Consider the following 25617-nt stretch of genomic DNA (forward strand, 5'->3'; position numbering starts at 1 on the left):
ACCCGATTAAATCGAACTATTGATCGCTGCTATGGAAATATCACCAATGTCTATAAAGCGGTTTGTAGACCTCCCCTCGGGAAATCTGACCACAATGTAATTCATCTTTTGCCCAAGTATAGGGCTGCTGTGAAGACAGCGAAGCCTGTCATTAAGCAGGTACATGTGTGGTCTGACAGGTTAAAGGACTGTTTTGAAGAGACTAATTGGGGCATTTTTTTTCAGTCATGCCAGGATGCCGATGAACTCACAGACACTATTACGTCGTATGTCAAATTTAGTGAAGATTCTGTATCTGAAACTAAAACTGTGAAAATTTTCCCTAATAACAAGCCTTGGGTATCTAGACAGCTGAAAATCTGTCTTAATGAAAAGAAGGTTGCTTTTTGTTCTGGGAATATAGAATTACTGCGTGTGAAAAAGAGACCGTTGAGGGGGGAAATTCTCAAAGCAAAGTTTGATTTTAAAACGAGAATTGAGGGCAATTTTTTAACAGGTAATGTTAGACAGGCTTGGGAGAGACTAAATACATTAATGGGCAGGTCAAATAAAAAAGATAACAGTTTGGTCAGAAATTGTCAAACTTTTATTAATGATTTGAATAATTTTTATTGCAGATTTGATACAGTGGAAGGTAAGATAGAATGTGATGAGATATGCACAAATCTTAGTGCAGAGGAATCTATAGTTATTAAGGAGACAGATGTTACAAACTGTCTTAAAGCCCGTCTTCTTAAAGATTGTGCTCCTCAATTAAAAGCGAATGATAAAATTAGTCAGGGAATTAAGTTATATTTTATCACTGTAAACAACAGAGAGTGAAAGTAAGACAGAGATTCAAGAGAAAAGCGAAGCTACACTGAGCTACAATCGCAAACCTCTCAGCAGCACAGCAGACAGGATCCGGAAGTGTTAGTAGTGAACAGTGTTAGGTAGATTATTCCAGAATTTGGGCGTTAAATAGGAAAAGGATCTGCCGTCCACAGTTGATTGCTATTCTAGGTATTATCAAATGGCCAGAGTTTTGAGAACGCAGCGGACATGAAGGACTATAATGCAATAAGAGCTCGCTCAAGTTCTGAGGAGCTAAACCATTCAGGGCTTTATAAATAATTAACAAGATTTTAAAATCTATACAGTGTTTAAAAGGGAGCCAGTGCAGTGTTGACAGAACCGGGCTAATGTGGTCATAGTTCTAGTAAGAACTCTAGCTGCTGCATTTTGGACCATCTAGAGTTTGTTTATTAAGCGTGCAGAGCAACCACCCAATAAAACATTACGATAATCTAACACATTTCTATAATTCAAATTTGTTAAAGGATTGTTAGGCTGCATTATTTAGGTCAGTGGTTCTCAAACATGTCCTGGAGGACCCCTAGCCCTGCACATCTGGTATATCTCCTTTTTCTGACACACCTGATTCAACTCAGCTCGTTAGTAGGGACTGCAAGACATGGGCTGTATCCGAAATCGCCCCCTTTACCCTCAGATAGTGCACTATTTGAGGGGACAGCCATTTTAAGTGGTGTTCGAAACCATAGTGGATGTTCTTGAGTGCACTCATTCAATCCCACAATGCACCGCAAAAAACGAGTGTACAATCGATGTACACTCAACGGCTAGAGAATCCCCAGAATGCACTGTGAGAGTCGCGCGCCGAGTCAATTCCCACGTCTCACCAGAAGACGGCGCCTGCAGCTGAATCATCAATTCATTGATTTTTAGAAGCGCTCGTCCACGGCGTAATACAGCAAAGGTAAAAAATTAGTTGTAAATTGACTATTAGGGTTTATACATAATTTCCGTGACAGAGTTCAAGATAAATCTTTCAATCTTACTACTGGAGCTGCCCGTATCAAATGATTATTAAACAGCAAGCAAACTATGCAAAAGCGGCAGTCCTTCCGGTGCACTCAGTGTCTGAATTCACTCACTCGTTTTCATTCACTCCTTCAAGTGAACTGTATGAGTGGACTAATGTAGGGAATAGTGAATGAGGGTATAGGGGGCGATTTCGGATACAGCCATGAATTGGGTGTGTCTGATAAGGGAGATATACAAAATGTGTAGGGCTAGCTAGTCCTCCAGGACAGGTTTGAGAACCCCTGATTTAGGTCACTGTTACCTTTGGCTTGCTTAGTTGGTGACACTTAATTTCTGGCAATATTGTCGCTTGATTGCACAAATGCTATTGGAAGAGAGCTAAGCTGGACGATGACATCACTGAAGTCCTCTTATTGTTTTCTATTTTCCTCTTGCATTATTGACACACCCTTTTCCTGTTTATCACTGTAAAGCTGCTTTGGCACAATCTGTATTGTATAAAGTGCTATAAAAATTAAAGGTGACTTGACTTGCGATTGGGTTGAGCATTTCCAATTGTTAGAAATGAGAAGACCAGTACCTCCACCCCTCCCAACCTGACGGGGGTGTGAGAGGAAGAGAAGTTGTTAGAGACCGCAGGAGGGGTTGCAGAGTCTTCTGGACAAATCCAGCGCTGCGTTCCACTCCACTTTTAGACACACACTCGGGAACTTTAAGCACTTCCCTTCGGGGGAATCCCCGCTGCCATTTTGAAGTGCTTCCACTTCATGAACTGAACGAGGGAAGTTTATATGAACAGACCCTCGACCACTTGATTTTGACCGAGGGAGCGAGTCTGTTTCATATGCACACTTCAGGCCGCTCCATCAACCACAATGCAACACGATTGTGATGTCATCGCAGATCGCGTTAATTTAACTCCACCCCAAACAACTCTAAAATACATAAATGTTTTTTATTTTACATTTATAACAGCCCAAGCATACCTATATACATATAGAATGCTGCACCAAAGAAATAAGGGGGAAAACGTAAACAGTAAACCCCTCCATAGCGGATTCTAAGTGATCCAGGTCAGCCCATTGCAAGCGTTCTGCCAGAAGTGGGCACTCATGCAACGTAATCAATGATGTACATCCGAGTAAACGAGACGGAGGAAAATTTGCGAGTGAAGGACATAAAAAAAATTAACTGGAATGCAGCCCAGGGGCCCGTTCTTCATATGTCGCTTATTACATCCGAAATTAAATGACATATCCAAGATGATATCATCGCGCTAATCATGATCTGGCTAATTCAGTTCTTTGAACGCACCTGTTGTTGATGATTAGTATGGCTGGATTGAGTTATTGAGGATTGAGATAATGGTGTGTTCATGGGTTGGTTTAAAATGGTTTCGATACTCAAAACCACAATCAGTAATCCAGTGATTGGCTAGTAATGACATCATATAATTAAAGACACCTGATGAAAAACTTGACAAATTGCTGGACTTTTATAAGGAAATGGCCAAGTGAACAAAACTACATAAATGTTATAGATAAATGAAATGTGCACTGTTTTGAATTTATTTGTAATTTTTTTTTAAATGATTCCCAATTATTTATATTCATGATTTCTAGTATTTGTACAGGCTTCATATTTTTACTTCAATGTTGTAATTATCAATTAATTTAATTTTATCTTTGTTACGTGACAGCATTAAAGTTTCTTAAGGGTCAATATGAAGTTATCTGCATCTCGTGCGCTCCATTCCCATAATATCTGTCATCACTCAAATTAATGCAAGGCTCAGATTAACTGTATAATTGTATTGGAGTCTTACATACTATAAAGTAATTATTTAATCACTAGTAAATCTTTCAATTAGTAAAACTGGCTGTGTCTATAGTATTATAGACTACACAACATTATATTATTTTCAAATTATTATTTTAAATTATTGTCCCTGGACCGATAGGGTACTCTTGTAATAAAGTAGCGGTGGCTGGGGCAGATATTAAAGGGGTCCTATTATGCTCTTTTACAAAGTCTTGATTTTGTTTTGGGGGTGTACTAGAACATGCTCGGTGGTTCAAAAATCACATTATTTTTCACATAATTTACATTATTACAATACCTTTCTCCCCAGCCTGACACAAACGACTATTAGTTCGGGGTTTGATGAAGGCCCACCTTCCGAAAAACAAAGTGTGTTGTGATTGGTTATCTGTACCAGTGCGTTGTGATTGGTGAACAGCTTAGACGGTGTTTCAGTATTGCCCCGCCCCTTGCCAAAACAGCAAGTTCGTCACTATTGCCATATCAGTTCAGACCCCGAGAATATTGAACAAGAGGATCGTGCAGAACCTTTGCACGCACGGATATTGCAAGACATTTTAAAGTGGTAATGTTATTGTTGTTTTTGTTTTTTTGGCTAAATCACTTTTTAGATAGGATGTCAACAACAGCTTAAAAATAACTGCATTGACTATGTACAGATAAGTGCAACGGTAATATGTATTGTGTTTATTGTTCTTTAATTCTAACATTATAACATGAATTGCACTGAAACGGTTATACAGTTGAATTTATTTATACTATAGTCCCACAGACTCACACTATTTGTGGCGGCACATATCTGCAAATGAATTCTCTGACAGCAGGAGGCGCTGTTGCAGCAGGAGAGAGCGAGGTTTCCCCGGTAACGCTGCACACAAAGCAGAGCTCTGCTCACAAACGCTGCTTTATCAGACATTATATGCAAGATTAAATGAAAATGACATCCAAAATTTTCTGAAAACAGTTGTTTTCCATCAGAAATACAGTTATATAAAAATACCCGCACTGGGTTTCCATTTTGAAACGTGCAGTGCTCAACTAAACATTCTCCCCACCAGCCAGCCATTCGAATTTCTGTAGACGGGATTTACAATTTGTGATGTCACAAATACAGGAAAACAACTTTGTAGTCCAAACGAGCCGTTTGTTGTAGTTCTTGAAAAGGGATTTAAAAAAAATGAAATATCTCCCTTTGGAGTGGACTTTGATATTTGTAACTTTGTAGATCGTTTTATGCCCAAACATACACACTACACACTGACTAAAATTAAAAAAGTGAAAAAGCATAATAGGACCCCTTTAAGTACCAATTCTGCTTAAAAAGATGCAATCTAATCCTGTTTACATGAAATAAGCCTGCTGCCGAGCAGGTTTAAGCTTACGGACCTGTTGCTATGACAGCAAGTCCAGGATGAGCTTCAAAGAAACAAATGATCCAAGATCAAGTGAAATCGGCAACAATCTGTAGAAAGTATATATAAGTGCTGTCAAAATAAGCGTGTTAACGCAAGTGATTAATTTTCCAGTTTAAAAATATTTAATGCAATTAACGCAAGGGGGCAGAGCTGGGGTTGGCCTCCCACTCAACTGCTGTTTCTGTCACTTTTTCTCTTGACAAGAAGTGCATTTATTCAGTAACAGAACTTCATTATGACCACATCAAATCGGAGACGTTCAGGCGCGAGTCAAACAAGTGTGGAAAGGGTACTGTTCTCGCAGCGCGTGCTCTTCAGTTGCACGCACAAAGGCAGAAGAGGTAAAGAGACTTGAGAGAAAATACAATGCGTGTCAGATCTGCTTCACTTTCAGCAGTGGCAGATCTGAAAGGGTTAGTTCACCTAAAAATGAAAATGCTGTCATTAATTACTCACCCTCATGTTGTTCCAAACTCATTTGTTCATTTGGAGGACAAATTAAGATATTTTTGATGGAACCTGAGAGCTCTCCTCCGCGTCACCCTAGCGCCATTTTGGAGAATATCCACTGAAGGCAAACAGCGTATGCTCTTCTGTGTCAGCTGCGCCATAAGTATCTGTAACAATACAGACGAGCTGAAGGCTCAATAGTGCCTCAGCAGAGCCACAGGCTGATCGCTTCCATGCCATTCCTCACTGATGCTGGAATTTGTGCTAAAGGAGCCAATACCAATATTGAGTGCAGAAATCAACATACTTTAAAGAACTTGAACTTTTCTGTTTTGCTGATCCTTTTTTTTTTTTTTTTTTTTATTAATCTTAGGAAATATTTTGAGATACTGTATTTTTAACTTTCATTAGATGTAAACTCTTATCATAAAAATTAAAACGCTTTTAAAATGTTTTAATGTAATGAATCTAGAATATATGAAAGTTTCACTTTTTTAAATAAAAGTGAAAAAAAAAAAATTAACTTTCACGATATTCAAATTTTTTGAGATGCACCTGTATGTATGTATGCATGCATATTGTGGCGGGAGGAGCAAACGACAGACACAGTGGGTGTGGCGTCAGGCCTCGGAGAGGTTTTTATTAAACAAAATACTCAAAGAAAGTGTCCAAAAGTGAAGGTATCACAATCTACTGTTCGCAGAAGACTTCATGAACAAAAGTACAGAGGCTACACCAGAAGATGCAAACCACTCATTAGAAAGGAGAATAGGAGACCAGCCTCAAAAATTCTGGGACAAGGTCTTATGGACTGATTTTATGGACCAAAGTGATGGAAAGGCTAAAGTTTGGAGAAAGAAAGGATCTGCTCATAATCCCAAACATACAAGCTCATCTGAAACACAGTGTACACAGGTGTACATTATAGTACACATTACACAAGTAATGTAATGGCTTGGGCTTTCATCGCTTCTTCTGGGACAGACTCATTAATCTTCATTAATGATGTAACATGATGGCAGCAGCAAAATTAACTCAGAAGTCTACAGAAATATTTTGTCTGACAATTTACAGAAAGATGCAACCAAACTGATTGGGAGATCCTTCATCATGCAGCAAGATAATGACCCAAAACAACACAGGAGTCCATCAGGGGCAAGAAGTGGAAGGTTTTAGACTGGCCAAGTCAATCTCCACTTAAACCCTGTAGAGTATGCATTTTACCTGCTAAAGAAGAGACTGAAGGGAGTAACCCCCCAAAACTGAAAGAGGCTGCGGTGAAAGCCTGGAAAAGCATCACAAAAGAAGAATGCAAAAGTTTGGTGATGTCAATGGGTCACTGGCAAAGGATTTGCAAATAAATATTAAGTCTTTTTCACTAATCTATGTTAATTCTATCTGATCCAATACTTTTGGTAACATGAAAATGGGTGGGTTCAAACTAAAGGTGCAATCTTCTAAGTTGTGTATCAGATCCAGATGAAAATACCTGTAAATAAAAGCTGAAATGTTAATCTCTCATCTCATATTCATCTTTTGATGTCAAACCCAAATGTTTTCAGTCTACAGAAAAAATAAAAGGAATTGGCCTTAATGTTCCAATACTTTTGGAGGGCACTGTATATTGAGAAAATATTGTTGTAAACAACAGAAATCAGATATTAAACACTCAGAAGCGCCGTCTTCACTGATTGATTGCTTCTGACAGCTAAAGCACTGTAAGTGCAAATACAGCACACAAACACAAGTATAAACTTATAGGGCTATAAAGGAAATGAGACCATTTAAAGACACAAGAACAAGTCATTTACATATGATAGAGGGCATTTTAATCTGAGACAGAGGAGATGAATGAGGAAACAATCAAACTAACAAACGACAGTTCATTCTCTTTACTTTTAATAAAATGAAAGTATTATATGAATGATTTCACTTCTGTAATAATCTACTAATTGTCTTCTTTAAAAAGAGACCAATCTTAGGTCTGTATTCAAGAGCGTTCATGAATTATAATAATTTAAGTTTGGATAGCGCACTTTTCTCAAAGAATTTTCAAAAATGGGGATGACAGTTAAGCGGTTAAACCCTGCTGTTGTTAAAGCTAACAAAGAAAGACATCAAGTGACAATGAATTAAGATTCTATAAGAATCATAAGAAATCTGCATGTTAGCATACAGATATGACAAATATGGCTCAAATGTTATAAACATAAGAAAGGTGCTGCTGTCTCTACATGTACAATAAGCTGACAGATGTTGGAAGAGAAAGAAAAAGCTGCAAATAGTCACAGTCATGTCCGTCTGACATTTGTTGACCGTTTCAAGCACAGAGCTCCAGCAGCGTCCCATCATGCAGCTCTTCTCTGTGCTTTGTGCTGCTCATCTGTAGATCAGTGTGTGTGGTGGATCTGTGACAGGAGTCCTCCTCTGTGGAGTAAACGCCCGAGTCTCCGCTGCCGTGCCGGCTGTGTGCGCTGGAGTCCAGATCTCCAGTGTCTGAGTGCTCATCCACCGCCTCAGCGTCCAGCTCAACACGGACCATGACCAGCGGCTCACACACAGACTCTGGAGACTCAGGAGCCAGCAGCTGCGGCTTCTCGGAGTCACTTAACCACAGCTGAAGAGAGAGAGGGAGAGAGAAGTCAGTCCTGTTTGTAGATTTGTAATCAAGAGCACCAAACCAAGACCCTGGCTCTTTACACCTGCTTTTCACCCAGCTATGATAATTTACTCACTCCCTCCTTAGTTCAACCTATTGGCTTTTATGATGGAGCTCGCAATGTATTGTAAGAAAGGGGCAGCGCATTTAGTCATGTACATTTTACACACACACATACAGTGGTGTGAAAAAGTGTTGGCCCCCTTCCTGATTTTTTATTTTTTTGCATGCTTTAATGTCACACTTTAATGTTTCAGATCAAACTAATTTAAATCCTCAAAAGCTACACATCATGTTGAGATCCAAAGAAATTCAGGAACAAATGAGAAAGAAAGTAATTGAGATCTATCAGTCTGGAAAAGGTTATAAAGCCATTTCTAAAGCTTTGGGGCTCCGGCGAACCACAGTGAGAGCCATAATCCACAAATGGAGAAAACATGGAACAGTGATGAACCTTCCCAGGAGTGGCCGGCCGGCCAAAATTACCCCAAGAGCGCAGCGACGACTCATCCAAGAGGTCACAAAAGACCCCACAACAACAACATCTAAAGAACTGCAGGCCTCTCTTGCCTCAGTTAAGTTCCAAGACGAAAACCGCTGCTGAGCAAAAAGAACATAAAAGGCTCGTCTCAAGTTTGCCAGCAAAACATCTTGATGATCCCCAAGAGTTTTGGGAAAATACTCTGTGGACTGACGAGACAAAAGTTGAACTTTTTGGAAGGTGTGTGTCCCATTACATCTGGCGTAAAAGTAACACAGCATTTCAGAAAAAGAACATCATAGCAACAGTAAAATATGGTGGTGGTGTGATGGTCTGGGGCTGTTTTGCTGCTTCAGGACCTGGAAGACTTGCTGTGATAAATGGAACCATGAATTCAGCTGTCTACCAAAAAATCCTGAAGGACAATGTCCGGTCATCTGTTCGTGACCTCAAGCTGAAGCCAACTTGGGTTCTGCAGCAGGACAATGATCCAAAACACACCAGCAAATCCACCTCTGAATGGCTGAAGAACAACAAAATGAAGACTTTGGAGTGGCCTAGTCAAAGTCCTGACCTGAATCCTATTGAGATGCTGTGGCATGACCTTAAAAAGGCGGTTCATGCTCGAAAACCCTCCAATGTGGCTGAATTACAACAATTCTGCCAAGATGAGTGGGCCAAAACTCCTCCACAGCGCTGTAACAGACTCATTGCAAGTTATCACAAACGCTTGATTGCAGTTGTTGCTGCTAAGGGTGGCCCAACCAGTTATTAGGTTTAGGGGCCAAGCACTTTTTCACACAGGGCCATGTGGGTTTGGATTTTGTTTTCCTTTCATAATAAAAAAATAAAATAAATAAAATAAAAAAACAACTTCATTCAAAAACTGCATGTTGTGTTTACTTGTGTTATGTTTGATTAATATTTAAATTACTTTGATGATCTGAAACATTAAATTAAATGCAAGAAAATAACAATACAAATGTTTCTTGAAGCAATCTGGGTTCCAATTGAGGCCTAGCTAATGAAAACATTGGCAGCAAATCAGAAACCATCCTGCTTTAACAAGCTCAAGCATTTAAAGTGAACAGAACATTATTGTCTGCTGGTGTGGACAGTACATAATTATCATTATAGTCATTGTTTTTGAACAGGCCTTTAGCCAGGTGTGTGATCTGAGCAAATTTGTCATGTTACCCTTCATGGTTACACAAAGCTTGCCACAAACCACCACCAGACTAATACAGTTTTGGTCGAATAGGTCTCTTCTTGACTAAAGTTTGGTCGACTATAAGGTGGCAGCCCTAGTAAAAAAAAATTTACAAGACGGTGCCAGTGTGTCTATCGGCAAGCTGTCCCCCGATGTTTGTTGACTGTTTGGATAGGTGGAGATGTAGCTGCTCTGTTTAAAGATGTTTATCAATGCAAGTAAGTGTCATTTGATCAGTATTTGTCTTTTGAATACCTAGGTATTGTGCTGAAAGGTGCTCCACACATTCTGTTTATCATTATTTACAGGCCTCCAAAATACTCTCCAGCCTTTGTTGAAGAGTTCGCAGAACTGTTGTCAATGATTTCCTCAGAGTTTGACTGTTTTGCTATTGCAGGGGATTTTAATATTCACATAGATAATGCAGAAATCAAAACCGCAAAATAAATAACTGCTTTAAACACTTTTGACCTGATTCAACATGTGCATGGACCCACACACAATCGTGGACACACTCTAGATTTACTCATCAGCAGAGGTCTAAACATTTCATCTATTGTTATTAAGGATGTAGCACTATATGATCACTTCTGTATTTTCTTTGATATATTGATCTCGGTTACCACTGAATCTAGATCTGACTCTATCAGAAAGAGATGCATTAACGAGAACACTAGTGCGCTATTTATGAAGGCAACATCTTTAACACAAAGCATTTTTGCAGACTCTGTTAATCTTCTCCTGGATTCATTCAACTCAAAAGTTGAGAATGTTATTGATTATATTGCTCCGGTAAAGGTCAGCAAGAAGACTGGCAGACAAAAATCATCTTGGAGAAAATCAACAGCAGTTCAGAGTATGAAAAAACAAAGCAGAAAAGCTGAGCGGATGTGGCGGAAGACGAAACTTGAAATTCACCATAGCATCTATAAAGACAGCCTTCATGCTTTCAATGTGGAACTAGCCACAGCTAGACAGACCTTTTTCCTCAAACCTCATAAACAGTAACAAACAACACTCGCACTCTTTTTTTCTACTGTGGAGAGACTGACAATTGATAGCAGGTTGACGATTTATGGTGCTGTACTATTTCTTCCAAAATTTTGCTATCTTGACACTTCCCAAATCTTTTTTCAAAAGTGTGCTTAACTGTTTAGAAGCATATCTCTTAGGCAAGGCAAGTTTATTTATATAGCACATTTCATACGCAATGGTAATTCAAAGTGCTTTACATAAAAGTAAAATAGTCATAGAAAAATAATATTAAATCACAACAATAAAAGGAATAAAAAAAAAAAGTAATAATAATAAATCAACAAGAAATGTAAAAACAAATATTCTCAAGCTTTGGTCAAACTCTTCCGCACTATGTGAAAAAAAAAAAAAACCTTCCAAAACAGCTAACTATTCTATTACTTCACCCCCTACTTTGACCATCGTATCTGACCTATTCGCTAAAACTCGGGGCGTGCCTCTGTCTGTAATGTTAGGAATTTAGATTTGATTTAGAGAGCGATTTACGACTAGAACCTCCCTTCTAGCGTCTCACATTCTCTCAGTATTTCCTATACCTTCAAATGCACTATTTGCCTTACGGCTCTTAGAGAATGCATTTTGAGAATGCACATCTCTCAATCTATAGATGTGCACTCGTACAAGTCTGAGTGAGTCAATTGTTTTTATGGATTTACCTAGCCTTATCGCCAAATGACTATAGCCCCATTGACTCCCTCTGCCAATGCATTGATGAAATTAACAGTTGGATGTGCCAGAACTTTCTTCAGTTAAACAAGGAGAAAACTGAAGTCATTGCATTCGGAAACAAAGATGAAGTTCAAGGTGAATGCATACCTTGACTCTAGGGGTCAAACAACTAAAAATCAAGTCAGAAATCTAGGTGTGATTCTGGAGACAGACCTTAGGTTTCAGTAGTCATGTCAAAGCAGTAACTAAATCAGCATACTATCATCTCAAAAACATTGCAAGAATTAGATGTTTTGTTTCCAGTCAAGACTTGGAGAAACTTGTTCATGCCTTTATCACCAGCAGGGTGGATTACTGTAATGGTCTCCTCACCGGCCTTCCCAAGAAGACCATTAGACAACTGCAGCTCATCCAGAACACTGCTGCCAGGATTCTGACTAGAACCAGAAAATCTGAGCATATCACACCAGTCCTCAGGTCCTTACACTGGCTTCCAATTACATTTAGGATTGATTTCTCGTTTATAAATGATGATACTCGTTTATAAATCACTCAATGGCACAGGACCTAAATACATTGCAGATATGCTCACTGAATATAAACCGAACAGACCACTCAGATCATTAGGATCGAGTCAGTTAGAAATACCAAGGGTTCACACAAAACAAGGGGAGTCTGCTTTTAGCTATTATGCGGCCCACAGTTGGAACCAGATTCCAGAAGAGATCAGATGTGCTAAAACATTAGCCACATTTAAATCAAGACTCAGTGCTCATTCAACAAATGCACAGTTAAACAGATGAGTTTTGTGTTATGTTCTTACTGATTGCACTATGTATAATCATTTTCTATTCTTAAACATTTTTGAAAAATTACATACCCTGCCTTTAGCCGAGCGACAAAGATAGAGATGGCGGATATAAAAAAAAAAAGAAAAAAAAAAAAAAAAAAAAAAAGAGCAAAACAACTGCGGAACGATAAGGCAAGAAGTAGGACCTGTGTAAATATTAGATCAGCTTTCCAGCATTGGAGAGAACTCAAGGAGCGGAAGGCCTGCGATCGGACACCGTGGTTGCTTTGTTTCTTCTCGATAGGTGTGTAACACTGTGCCTACACCAGTGTTAATTTCGTTGACGAAGACGACGACGAAAAATATTCGTCAACGAACCTTTTTTCTGTGACTAAGACGAGACGTTGACGAGCTAAAACTAATATCTGATGATAAAAACTATGACGAAATTTATGCGCGTCTTCATTAACAAGACGAGATGGGACTAAAATGTTATTTGAGGACTACCGGACATTCAAAATACATCCTACAGGCTAAGTTAACTGTCTTGTCTTTCAAAATGTGCGTCTCTGTCATTGGATAAGGTGCGTTTGCATGGCAGCCGAGGTGGACGGATAGGCTACCAAAACGCGAACTAGCGATCTGAAACAATGGCCTCAGCACCCAAAGGGTTAGGGAGTGGGTGACCAGACGTCCCGTTTTTCCCGGGAGTCACAATTCATTGTCGATTAACTTAAAGTCAGTGAAGGTGCGTTAGGCGGAATCGTGCTGATAGAAGTGCTCTCTCTCGCGCGCGCTCCACTTCTTCAGTTCTCATACAGCGCGCGATCAGTTCTCAGCGCTCAAATACACACACAGCAGTCCACATGTCTCTCATGTAGAGTATCTCACGGAAATACAGTCCGTTATGGTTTAAGTGAGCTTAAACAGGTGGGTGAAAACTGAATGTATGTCAGTAGGCTATTACATACATACCTTCCATCTTAAATGGACAGCATTCCTAATTATCTGTCATAAATGTTAACCAACAAAAGATGTTAAATAAATGTATACTTGTTAAGTAAACCTACTGTATCTGAAAAATGAGTTTAATTTATATCTCTACCAAAAAATTCATTCAAATTTCTCATAACTAAGCTTAATTGATTTGGTCTAAAGAGAGAAGAATTAATGACTATTTTTGTTAGAATACTACATATAAAATAGCTACCAAAATAAATGTTGGTAACTGCAGTTTGACAGAGCAAGGACTAAAAGTTGACAAAAATGCAATGACTTTTTGTCGATTAAAACTAGACTAAAACTATGAAAGACTCAAATGACTAAAATGTGACTAAGACTATTAAGCATTTTCGTCTCAAGATAAAGACTAAGACTAAATCAAAAATGCCAGCCAAAATTAACACTGGTCTACACCGGACGTGCCGCAACAGCTCAAGTCTGCTCACACTGGACGCGTGTATTTCAGGCGAGAATGTAGTTGTTTAAAACTCAAATCTGTGGTTTATTTATAAAAACAGCGCCTATTTGAAAATGTGCTTGGCCAATTTCGGAGCCATGAGCTCCAGGCGATCACCGGGCGCTCACTGCTCATGTATCCCGAAGAGAGGAGCATAACCTCGGCTAGTCCTTCTGACATTTGCAGCTGGCTCTGATGTCTCTGTAGTGGATAAACATAAGATATCATTCGTTTTGGGTAAATCTAACAGGTAATCCTTGGCCTTTATTCTATTGTTCTATTAATGTGTTAAAATGAAAATGAAAACAGGCAATGTTTGATATAATATTTAGTTTCATTGCAATGTATGTACGTTCCCTGAACTACATTTCTGCGGCTATTAATGTGTTTAAATGAAAGCGAAAAGAGGCAGTGGTGTTTGATATACTTTGTCTGTAAATACAGTGAGCAAGAGGTGGAGGGGTTGACGTTATATTTCATGTTCGTTTTAAATGTTTATTAGCAGTACAAGATTATTCTAGCTTTGAGCTGCATCTGGTTAAAACCGTTAAACGGTCCAGTTATCTGTGCACCTATATATAGACCACCCAAATATAACAAACTTTTTTAAAGAATTCTCTGAGCGGTTGTACCAAATTCCGAGTGGATATTAATACTTGGTGATTTAAAATTACATATCTGTTGTCTTAACGAGTCTATGGCAAAGCAGTTTTACATCTTATTGATTCATTTAATTTTACACACAGCCATGGCTTAATAATGATACTCGTGATCTCCGACAAGTGTGGAGAAAAGCAGAGAGGCAGTGGAAGAGATGAGCTGTGATATGACAGGTTGACAGACATTAACTGCCTTCCAATATGTAATCATAAAGCTGCAGTGGTAAAATATTTCTCATCTTATTTATAGGAATCCTAGTAATCCTAAAGCGTTATTTAAGACAATATACTCCGTTTTAAATCCTAGCACAACTACAGGTGTTGACATTACTCAGTCAGTAGAACGTTTTATTGTTTTTATAAACAAAATTGAGGCTCTCAAAACTAGCATTTCATCTCCTGACCTTATTCTTGATTATATTTCCCCACCTCCATTAGATCATGATTTGAGCGAGTTTGAACCGATATCATTATCCAGTTTGGTGGATTTAGTCTGCTGGACTCAGTTCAGAATCAGCCCTTCTCAAAGTGTCTAATGACCTGTTCCTGGCCACAGATTCAGGAAATTGTGCAATTTTGCTTTTAAATTGATCTAACAGCAGATTTTCTAATGTCCAAATATAAATCCAAAAGAAAAACATGAAAATAACTACTGGAAACGGCAAACGTAACGAGTGACTCTCTGCAGCCATCTACTGGTCATAGTGGTAATATCAAGTCATTTTCATTTTGCTAAGTGTGTGTTTTCAACCAGGCGGCAGAAATCTTCCACTTGCATGGCACATTTCCCATGAATGATCTACATTCATTTAAAAAAAAAAAAAAAAAAGTGTATTTTATAATCTTCCTTTTTTGAGCAAATATATACAAAAATGGGCATCATTTTGAGACAAAACTGTTTAAAATGGGAGCAATGGCCTTAAGGAGTCAATGGGGTGTTATAAAATGCTTGTTTTTTTGTGGTATGGAAAATAGGGAGAGGACCCAGATAGCACACGTACGTCTGCAAGATGTCTGGTAAAGATCTTTTGATCTGGAAAGTATCTGCTGTCTACAAAGTCTGACAGACGTCTTGCAGATGTCAATTTTACATACATTCTAAATCATATACATCTTAAAGACATCTAATAGACGTCTATTTGACATCTAAAAAGGAAATGACCTATAGACGTATTGCAGATGTAAATGCAGACATCAAATAGACATCTCCGATGTACATGTGCTATTACGTCACATCTTTGCCACTTTTTTCAGCCCTGGTTGACTTGCATAAAGTTTTCTGTGAGTCTTAGTGATAGGGAATAGAATACATGAGGGAAACAACACTGATCTTGCATTCCTCAGCAAATGTGCAGTTGCACCCCTGGTGACAAGCCTAGTTGCCACCCCTCATTCAGCTCTTGCCACCCCAAGTATAAAATCCTGGACACACACCCCTGCTGGGATGAAGAAATATGCAAATACATCACCTGTATTAACATCCCTCCACTGGCTTCCAGTCAAATTCACACTCAAATATAAGAAGTTATTTGTTTTTTAACTCATTTTGGCCCATAGCTGATACCATTATATTTCTTTTTGCTTGGAAACAACAAGTCTCTCCTGTGCGGAAATTAATTCCTAAATTAGTTAGAATTAAATAATGAAGTTATATTATAAATGACAGTACATTGAAAGCTTTGAAAATAATTATAAATCAGATAATATCAATCACTGCATTTGTTTTTCCAGAAATATGCAGTGATAACCTTATTTTAAGATTTAACATTTGTAGATGGTCTAAGGCAAGAGTTGTAAAAATAAAATCTTTTAGAACTCATGATTTGTTTGAAAAAACAAACTAATTACACATTAATGAATAAATCTGTATATATAAAATGATTTAATTTACAAGCGTCATGTTTGTGATTTTTTTTTTAATCATGTAAGCTATAGCTTCTGACCTTTGTATTAACTTACTCATGATTTTATGACATTGATACTGCTTTATTTATTCGGACTCAAGTTTCTTAGTGATATTTGTGTATTTTACTTTCATTTTGTTACAAGTAGGCCAACAGCACCCCCTATTTCATGAGTTGACCCTTACATCTAATCTGACAGCATATAGTAAGCATATTTTGGCTTGCTGACCTGGAGGAGGGCTCAGAGCCCAGAATATACAGGTCCTTCTCAAAAAATTAGCATATTGTGATAAAGTTCATTATTTTCTGTAATGTACTGATAAACATTAGACTTTCATATATTTTAGATTCATTACAACACAACTGAAGTAGTTCAAGCCTTTTATTGTTTTAATATTGATGATTTTGGCATACAGCTCATGAAAACCCAAAATCTCAAAAAAATTGCATATTTTATCCGACCAATAAAAGAAGTGTTTTTAATACAAAAAAAGTCAACCTTCAAATAATCATGTTCAGTTATGCACTCAATACTTGGTCGGGAATCCTTTTGCAGAAATGACTGCTTCAATGCGGCGTGGCATGGAGGCAATCAGCCTGTGGCACTGCTGAGGTGTTATGGAGGCCCAGGATGCTTCGATAGCTGCCTTAAGCTCATCCAGAGTGTTGGGTCTTGCGTCTCTCAACTTTCTCTTCACAATATCCCACAGATTCTCTATGGGGTTCAGGTCAGGAGAGTTGGCAGGCCAATTGAGCACAGTAATACCATGGTCAGTAAACCATTTACCAGTGGTTTTGGCACTGTGAGCAGGTGCCAGGTCGTGCTGAAAAATGAAATCTTCATCTCCATAAAGCTTTTCAGCAGATGGAAGCATGAAGTGCTCCAAAATCTCCTGATAGCTAGCTGCATTGACCCTGCCCTTGATAAAACACAGTGGACCAACACCAGCATCACTGACTGTGGGTACTTGACACTGGACTTCAGGCATTTTGGCATTTCCCTCTCCCCAGTCTTCCTCCAGACTCTGGCACCTTGATTTCCGAATGACATGCAAAGTTTGCTTTCATCCGAAAAAAGTACTTTGGACCACTGAGCAACAGTCCAGTGCTGCTTCTCTGTAGCCCAGGTCAGGTGCTTCTGCCGCTGTTTCTGGTTCAAAAGTGGCTTGACCTGGGGAATGCGGCACCTGTAGCCCATTTCCTGCACACGCCTGTACACGGTGGCTCTGGATGTTTCTACTCCAGACTCAGTCCACTGCTTCCGCAGGTCCCCCAAGGTCTGGAATCGGTCCTTCTCCACAATCTTCCTCAGGGTCCGGTCACCTCTTCTCGTTGTGCTGCGTTTTCTGCCACACTTTTTCCTTCCCACAGACTTCCCACTGAGGTGCCTTGATACAGCACTCTGGGAACAGCCTATTCGTTCAGAAATGTCTTTCTGTGTCTTACCCTCTTGCTTGAGGGTGTCAATGATGGCCTTCTGGACAGCAGTCAGGTCGGCAGTCTTACCCATGATTGCGGTTTTGAGTAATGAACCAGGCTGGGAGTTTTTAAAAGCCTCAGGAATCTTTTGCAGGTGTTTAGAGTTAATTAGTTGATTCAGATGATTAGGGTAATAGCTCGTTTAGAGAACCTTTTCATGATATGCTAATTTTTTGAGATAGGAATTTTGGGTTTTCATGAGCTGTATGCCAAAATCATCAATATTAAAACAATAAAAGGCTTGAACTACTTCAGTTGTGTTGTAATGAATCTAAAATATATGAAAGTCTTATGCTAATTTTTTGAGAAGGACCTGTAGCCCAAACCCCGAGAACTCTAAGAGTGAGCAGTTGGGGTGGAGGAGGGATGCTGGAAAACTGTCGTAGGACAGAGGTAGGTAGGATACATCACACACACACACACACACACACGTATTGTGCTAGTTAGGATGGTTAGCTAAACGAGTTACACCTGAGCCAAATTGGTTGATCATCTGATCGTGCTCCTCCCGAACCTTGTTAACAAAACTATTTAAATACAACACCTTACAAGAATGACCGCACTGCTGATGTGATCTAATTGCTAGGACACCCCGAGCACATGCGAGTTAATCCTCTTATCGGCAAGGCAAAAAATATAACAATTTTCATATCGGGCCGAGTCCGATATTTACATTTTAAACTATTATCGGCCGAATATCGTGCATCCCTACTAGATTGTATGAATGTGTTAGGTCCTGCTATGTAAAGCCAATGTGTGCTATATAAATACACTTAACTGCATTTTATAGTGAGTAATCTTTTGATATATGACTAGGACCAGGAGCACCCAGTTAAAGCAAAAAAAACAAACAAATGAACAACAGAGAACCAGCTGACACAAAGAGCTGGATGAGAAACAAATTAAAACAGAAGAAACTAACCCTAATCCTAATATATGCAGCAATAATGCGTCAGGAGACCATACATATTACTGTACATGTAAAATATACAATTCATTCAGAACGGCTCTCTGCCAACACTGTCTTTATTCCTGAAGAGAGCTGATAAATGTATCTGGACATACTGTTAATCTACACATAACTACTAAAATGTATAAATTGACCTGAGACTCATTAAAAAATTTATTTAAAACCTTGATATATATCATTTTTGAGCGGGGTATAAATGTTCTGTACCTCCTGAATGTGATCCGGGAGTTGAATGGCTGGGTAGAAGGTGTTCTTGAGGAGCGTAAACATCTTGTAAAAGCAGAAGAACAGCAGCAGCACCAGCAGGAAGCACAGCAGCAGAGAAATCAGGAAGTACAGGAATATCTGCCAGTACGCTATCTGACCTGAAATCACACACAGCGTTCAGTCGTAATGTCACTGTATGTCACACACACTCATTCGTCTGGGTTAAAGAGATAGTTCACCCAAAAATGAAAATTCTGTCATTAATTATTCACCCTCATGTCGTTCCAAACCCATAAGACCTTCGTTCATTTTTGGAACTCAAATTAAGATATTTTTGATGAAATCCGAGAGCTCTCAGACCCTGCATAGATAGCAACACAATTGAAATGTTCCCAGGTTCAGAAATGTTCGGTTAAACCTCTGATGTCACAGACCATTTTACAGACGTCTTTGCTATGTTTCTGGACCTGGGAACATTTCAGTAGTGCTGCTTTCTACGGAGGGTCAGAGAGCTCTCGGATTGAATCAAAAATATCTTAATTTGAGTTCCAAAAATGAACGAAGGTCTTATGGATTTGGAACGACATGAGGGTGAATAATTAATGACAGAATTTTCATTTTTAGGTGAACCATCCCTTTAAACTCTCACAGAAGATTCACTTGTCATCATGAGTACCGACTCTGCCTTATGTAACATCATCCATACATGCAGGCTATAAATGCTCATAAACGTGGATGAATAACCATGTAAATTATTTTAAAAATAACTCACAGGAATGAGCTATACATTTAGTAAATTAATCAATTTTCCCAAAATGGTAGCCTTTACTAGGTACAGTGCCAGATGTTTGAGATCAAGTCGTGTCACTGGAACACGGTTTTTTCTTTTCTGTGGCTGCATGTTACACATATTCTTCAATCTGACATGGACTTGTGTGTGACGGAGCTGCTGACCTTCAGTGCGTGTGCAGTGTGTGTCGCTGAAGACACTGCTCTTCTCATAGAAGTCATCACTGCTCTGAACTCTCACACAGTACCACGTCTGTCTGTCCAGCTCAGTCAGCATCACCACATTGTTCTTCGTCTTCAGAACTTCAGCTGTCTGCAGGGACAGTCAGAGCAGGAAATGATGTCACTCAGCAGTGCCATCTATACAGTAATACTGCGCTGAAAACACACCAATCATGGCCGTAAAATAAGAAGGTCCGTTAACACGACTGAATGCATCAGGTATTCTGAAATAACAATGAACTATACTTTCACTGCACTTATTATTTCTGCCTAGATTAGGAGTTTTGATCAGCATACACATTAAACCTCTGATGTCAAAGACCGCACCGGTGCAGTCGGTCTAATTTTTTCTTGAAGACCGCAATAAGAACTAAAAATCCTCATTGATTTTTGATCGTACATATAACAATAAGGTATTGTTTGAAACCTTCTCTGCTGTTTTGTGTTGTCTCTGTTTTTCTATCCGTGTCGAACTGTTACTCCCCTCTGGTCTATGATCGCCATTTACTTCTGGATATTAAAGACTCTGTTGTGACCACCTCTATACCACAGAGTTAACAAGCTCTCTGGTTAAATCACAACAGTGTTCTCCAAACCTTATCTCGGATATTCCAGATCATCTGCGCAGATGGCTTCCTGATATTTCCCGGAGAAAGCGTCGCAGGAGATGCGGAAAGCGCGGAGGGGTTGCTGTCAAATTGAAAGTGGAGTTACGCTATGACGCGGACCTTAGGCGGTGGCCGCTGTGCTATCTGGCGTTCGCTGGATCATCCTGCTCGCTGGCTTCGACCCAATCACATGAATTCTCCATTTGCGACCTCTCGCTACTCTCCTCTCCGTGTTCGCCCCGGTGGAGTTAATCTTCAGAATCTTCTCTCTCTGAACAGAGCCTCTGCTCCCATCATCTCTCCACCGCGTTCTAGGATGGCTCTGATTAATGCTTCATTCAATATGGTTCAGTGGGTGAAAGATCCTACACATACAGACGGACATACTTTGGACTTGGTTCTCTCTTACGGTTTTTCTATTACTGTTGGTTCAGGTTTTTGACACTTTGCTCTCAGATCATCTGCCTGTATTTACGTTGCCTTTCTCTCAGCTAAGTTCTAATATTACTCCTACTGTACAAATGATTCGTTCATTTTCTTCTCACTTTTGTGATGACTTCACAAACTCCTTTAACGAGGTGTGCTCGTCTCTGTCCTTGGAGTCATCTTTACCTGACTTGGATGCTGAACAGCATCTTAGTCTGTTCTATAATACCTGCTCAGAGGTCCTGAATACCACTGCTCCTCTTAAACCCAAGAAGTCAAAACCTACAACAGATCCATGGCTCAATGATAACATCCGCTCTCTGAGGCAAGCTTGTAGAAGATGGAAAAAGGACAAATTGCAAATTTCACATGAAATGCTTAAAGATGGTCTTGCTTCTTTTCAGAAAGCAGTGAAATCTGCTAAGTCTAAGTATTTTTCACATTTAATTGCAAAGAATCACCATAGCTCTAAAGCTTTATTTTCTGTTATAAATTCTGTTAAATCCTCCTGCAAATGTGATTTCAAATCCCTCAGTGTCATTATATGAAGGTTTCTCAAGGTTTTTCTGTGATAAGATTACTACTCTGAGATCTCGGCTACAACCTCTTGCTAATGTTTCACCTGAATGTTGTTACTCTTCAGCTATATGGTGTGATTTTGATCCAGTTGCTCTCCAGTCTCTTAAAGAAACCATCGACCATTTGAAAAAGTCTTTTTGCTCTCTTGATGTTCTCCCTCCACTTATTTTAAATCAAACTTTCGACTCGATTGGTCCCAGTCTGGTGTCTTTTCTGAATGTCTAATTTCAGGGACCATTCCTGATAGCCTCAAAGAAGCTACTGTGACACCTCTTCAGAAACTTCTTGATACTAGTAATTGTAATAATTTTTGACCCATCTCAAATCTTCCGTTTATTACAAAAGCACTGGAGAAAACTTTCAGTTACAGTCCTTCCTTAGTGCAAATCATATTTTTGAAACCTTCCAGTCTGGTTTTAAGCCTCTGCATAGCACAGAGTCTGCTTTATTACAAGTCCTAAATGATATCTTATTGGCGACTGACTCTGTTGTCCTAATTCTGTTAGACTTGACCTCGGCTTTTGATACAGTTGATCATAAAATTCTTTTTTCTTGACTAAAATATTTTGTGGGCATCCAGGGAACTGTTCTTAGCTAACATATTTAACAAATAGAAGTTTCACTGTCAGAGTGGGCAATTTCTCTTCATTGCCTGCTAAACTTTCCTGTGGAGTGCCGCAGGGTTCTATTCTTGCACCAATTCTTTTTTCTTTGTATTTACTTCCTCTGGGCTCTATTTTCAGAAAGCATGGTGTATCATTTCACTGCTATGCAGATGATACCCAAATTTATCTACCTCTGAAACTACATAAACATGCTGCTCTGGAATCTCTTTTTGCCTGCCTGGATGAAGTGAAAACATGGTTTTCTCAATTTTCTATTTCTGAATGAATCAAAGTATTTATAGGTTATAGTTTTTGGCCCTAGTGAAAAGTCAGGGAGCAGAAGTGTTTATTTGGACTACCTTGCTCCTTTTACTTCTTCCTGTATTAAGAACCTAGGTGTTTTCTGGGATCAGGGTCTTAAATTTGATAAACAAATAAATGCGGTTATTAGTTCCTCTTTTTTTCAGCTACGCCTTCTTTCTAAAATTAAATCACTTCTTTCTGTGAAAACTTTAGAGATTGCTATGCATGCGCTCATTACAACTCGCCTGGATTACTGCAACTCTCTCTATCTCGGCATTTCTAAATCTTCCATCGCTCGTTTCCAATTAGTTCAAAACGCTGCTGCTAAAGTCCTCAAAAGGACAACGTAAATTTGATTGTTACTCCTATTCTGAAATTGTTACATTGGTTACCTGTGCATCTTAGAATTGAGTTCAAAATTCTTCTCTATGTTTTTAAATCTATAAATAATCGGGCACCGAGCTATTCATCTGACCAACTTTATCTTTACAACCCTACTCGAAGCCTGAGGTCTGGTGATCAAAGACTTCTCTTTGTCCCCAGATCTCGGTTAAAGCATAGAGGCATCATCTCTTAAAACCTATCTTTTTTCTTTGACATAATTCACTGTGAATTTATGGTATGAATCTGTGGGCTATCTTGTGTTTTATGTCTTTGTTTGTGCAGCACTTTGGTCAGCTGTGCTTGCTGTTTTTAAATGTGCTATATAAATAAAACAATTTTTTTTTTTTATGTAGCAGCTGTGAATCAAATAAACGTATTATAAATGATGTCGTTTCTTTACTCTTACACCGAATGTTTGCTGCTTCAATCCAGATGAGTATTGAAAAGTCTTTTTTTTCCCTTCTCCCAAAACAGCTTATACTACTGTTTCAGCTATTAAAATAGCTCAGTTTTGTTTGTAATGGTAAAGTGATTATATTTAGTTTAATTTTTTAATTAAGTTAATTTAGAAACATGTTTGGAGTATTTTGTTCGTTTAATGCATGTTTTTGTTTTTTAAGGTAAAGACGTAGCGGCCACCGGCAGACAGAGAGTTGATCATAGCCTATAACATGTTTGATCAATTTAGCCTTCTAAAATCATCACGACTTTCCTAAAATAAAATCTATAAATATAAAATCATTCAAGCTAATCACAATGTTAGTTTAAACGTTTAACCTATATAAATGTGCGCTGTTAGACGCATATCCAATTGTTTGTTCAGGGAGGAGCTAAATCGCGTTTAACAGGACATCTAACCATTAGGCCACAACTTCCCCTCTAGCCCAATACTTCATTTACTTTACACTTGCTGAAAACAGGGAATATCTAAATAATAGTCATCGTTATCCCTACTATAATGGTAAACAAAAATACAAACTAAAATTTAAGTAGAAAATTACAATTAAAAACTGTCATTTAGAGCTTAAAAAAAAGAGAATAGTTCCCACGTTCACAGACTATTGGAGCCCAGTATGTGTGACACTTCAAGATATCTTCAGTTTCAGTCTCAGAAATGCTGCTGTGTTCACAGCTTCTACTAGTCCTCAGCAAATGCCACATTCAGACAGTATCCACATGCAGCTGCTACAGAAACCCATGCGAGAGCGAGTGTGCACAGATACCTGAGGCTCTTCAGAGCGCCTCCAGTACTGGATGAGGTAGCTCAACCTGTTGTCCAGCAATGTTTTCATGGACTGATTAGTGCTGCTTAGAGGGTCAATGATGATGATCTCTAGATCTCCTTTAACTGAGTTCAGCTTCACGCTGGAGGGAGGACCTAAAGCAGCTGAGAGCAGAAGAAAAGAGCCGGGGTCAGTATCACAGAATCAAACACCAGTGCCAGGAACAGACAGACTGACAAACTAACAGACAGACAGACAAACTACTGAGAGACAGACAAACTAATGTCAGAGACAGACAGACTACTGACAGAGAGAGACAGATTACTGACAGACAGACTACTGACAGAGAGACAAATGATAGACAGACAGACAAATGACAGACAGACAGACAGACTAATGACAGAGACTACCGACAGACAGACTACCGACAGACAGACTACCGACAGACAGACAAATGTCAGACAAACTAATGACAGACTGACAGACAGAGATAGACAGACAGACAAATGACAGACAAACTACTGACAGAGAGACTACTGACAGAGAGACAGACTAATGACAGACAGACAGAATACTGACAGATAGACAGACTAGTAACAGACAGACAGACAGCTCACCATGTTTATCAGGACAGAATCTGATTTGGACCCAGCCGGAGGTCTGCTGTGATGAGTTGGCCCGCACACGCAGCAGATATAAGCCATTGTAATGCAGTTCAGCTCCAGTGAAATCACAGAGATGCTCCAAAACATTGACACACACCGATGTCCAGTACTTCTCATAATTGGTTTTCTGGGCCCGAAATTCCCTGTTGGAGGAAAGAGCGACGTGAGTGCACCTGATCTGTCAGTAAAGCAGTGCTTCCCGACAGGGGTGTGTCTAAAGGGGTGGCACCGGCCCCCCTCAAAATATGCTTAAATGTTAAAGATTGTTGTGTGATCACAATTATGAATTGGCATAAGCTCACATTTGGACATATTTAAACGGAGACCTGACGCTTTAGAAAAAAAAAAAAAAAAAAAAAAAAATTAGAGACTTGATCTACATCCTGAAAAAAAAAAAAAAAAAAAAAAAAAAAAAAAAAAAAAAAAAAATTAAGTGGTATCATCTGCTAACCAACTTCTACCAAAAGTCATGTTAAATACCTTCAATTTTTTAACACATGAATCGTGATTAATTAAACAAGCCAACAGATCTGTTGCAATAAACATAAGAGGGGAGAGGGGGCACCCCTGTCTTGCACCGGCCAATCATAAACCTTTTAGATGTCCCAAACAGATATTGAACTATTTATATCCCTGCAGATCATCCTTATATTTACAAATCTGTCTACAAAACCAAAAACCTGACTGATTCATTAATTACCTTATTTATATATTTAAGTCTTTTGGAAAAAAATTGTGCAAAAATGTTATTATCTGCATCTGATAACCTTGTTAAATACTG

General features: G+C 38.9%; 1 protein-coding gene across 1 annotated transcript in view; it reads right to left on the reverse strand.

Moving 5' to 3' along the window:
• Nucleotides 1-5875: 5875 nt before the first annotated feature.
• Nucleotides 5876-25617, reverse strand: part of LOC306876920 (interferon alpha/beta receptor 1a-like) — a 28973-nt gene continuing 9231 nt past the window's right edge. The window contains exons 3-7 of the mRNA XM_079428372.1: nt 24789-24979; nt 24172-24335; nt 19987-20134; nt 19033-19190; nt 5876-8127 (exon numbers count right to left, since the gene is read on the reverse strand). Of these exons, the coding sequence (XP_079284498.1) occupies nt 7831-8127; nt 19033-19190; nt 19987-20134; nt 24172-24335; nt 24789-24979 (958 nt within the window). The 3' untranslated portion in view covers nt 5876-7830. The remainder of the gene's footprint in view (nt 8128-19032; nt 19191-19986; nt 20135-24171; nt 24336-24788; nt 24980-25617) is intronic.

This window comes from Barbus barbus (genome assembly GCF_936440315.1).
Source record: "Barbus barbus genome assembly, chromosome: 11".
Lineage (NCBI taxonomy): Eukaryota > Metazoa > Chordata > Actinopteri > Cypriniformes > Cyprinidae > Barbus > Barbus barbus.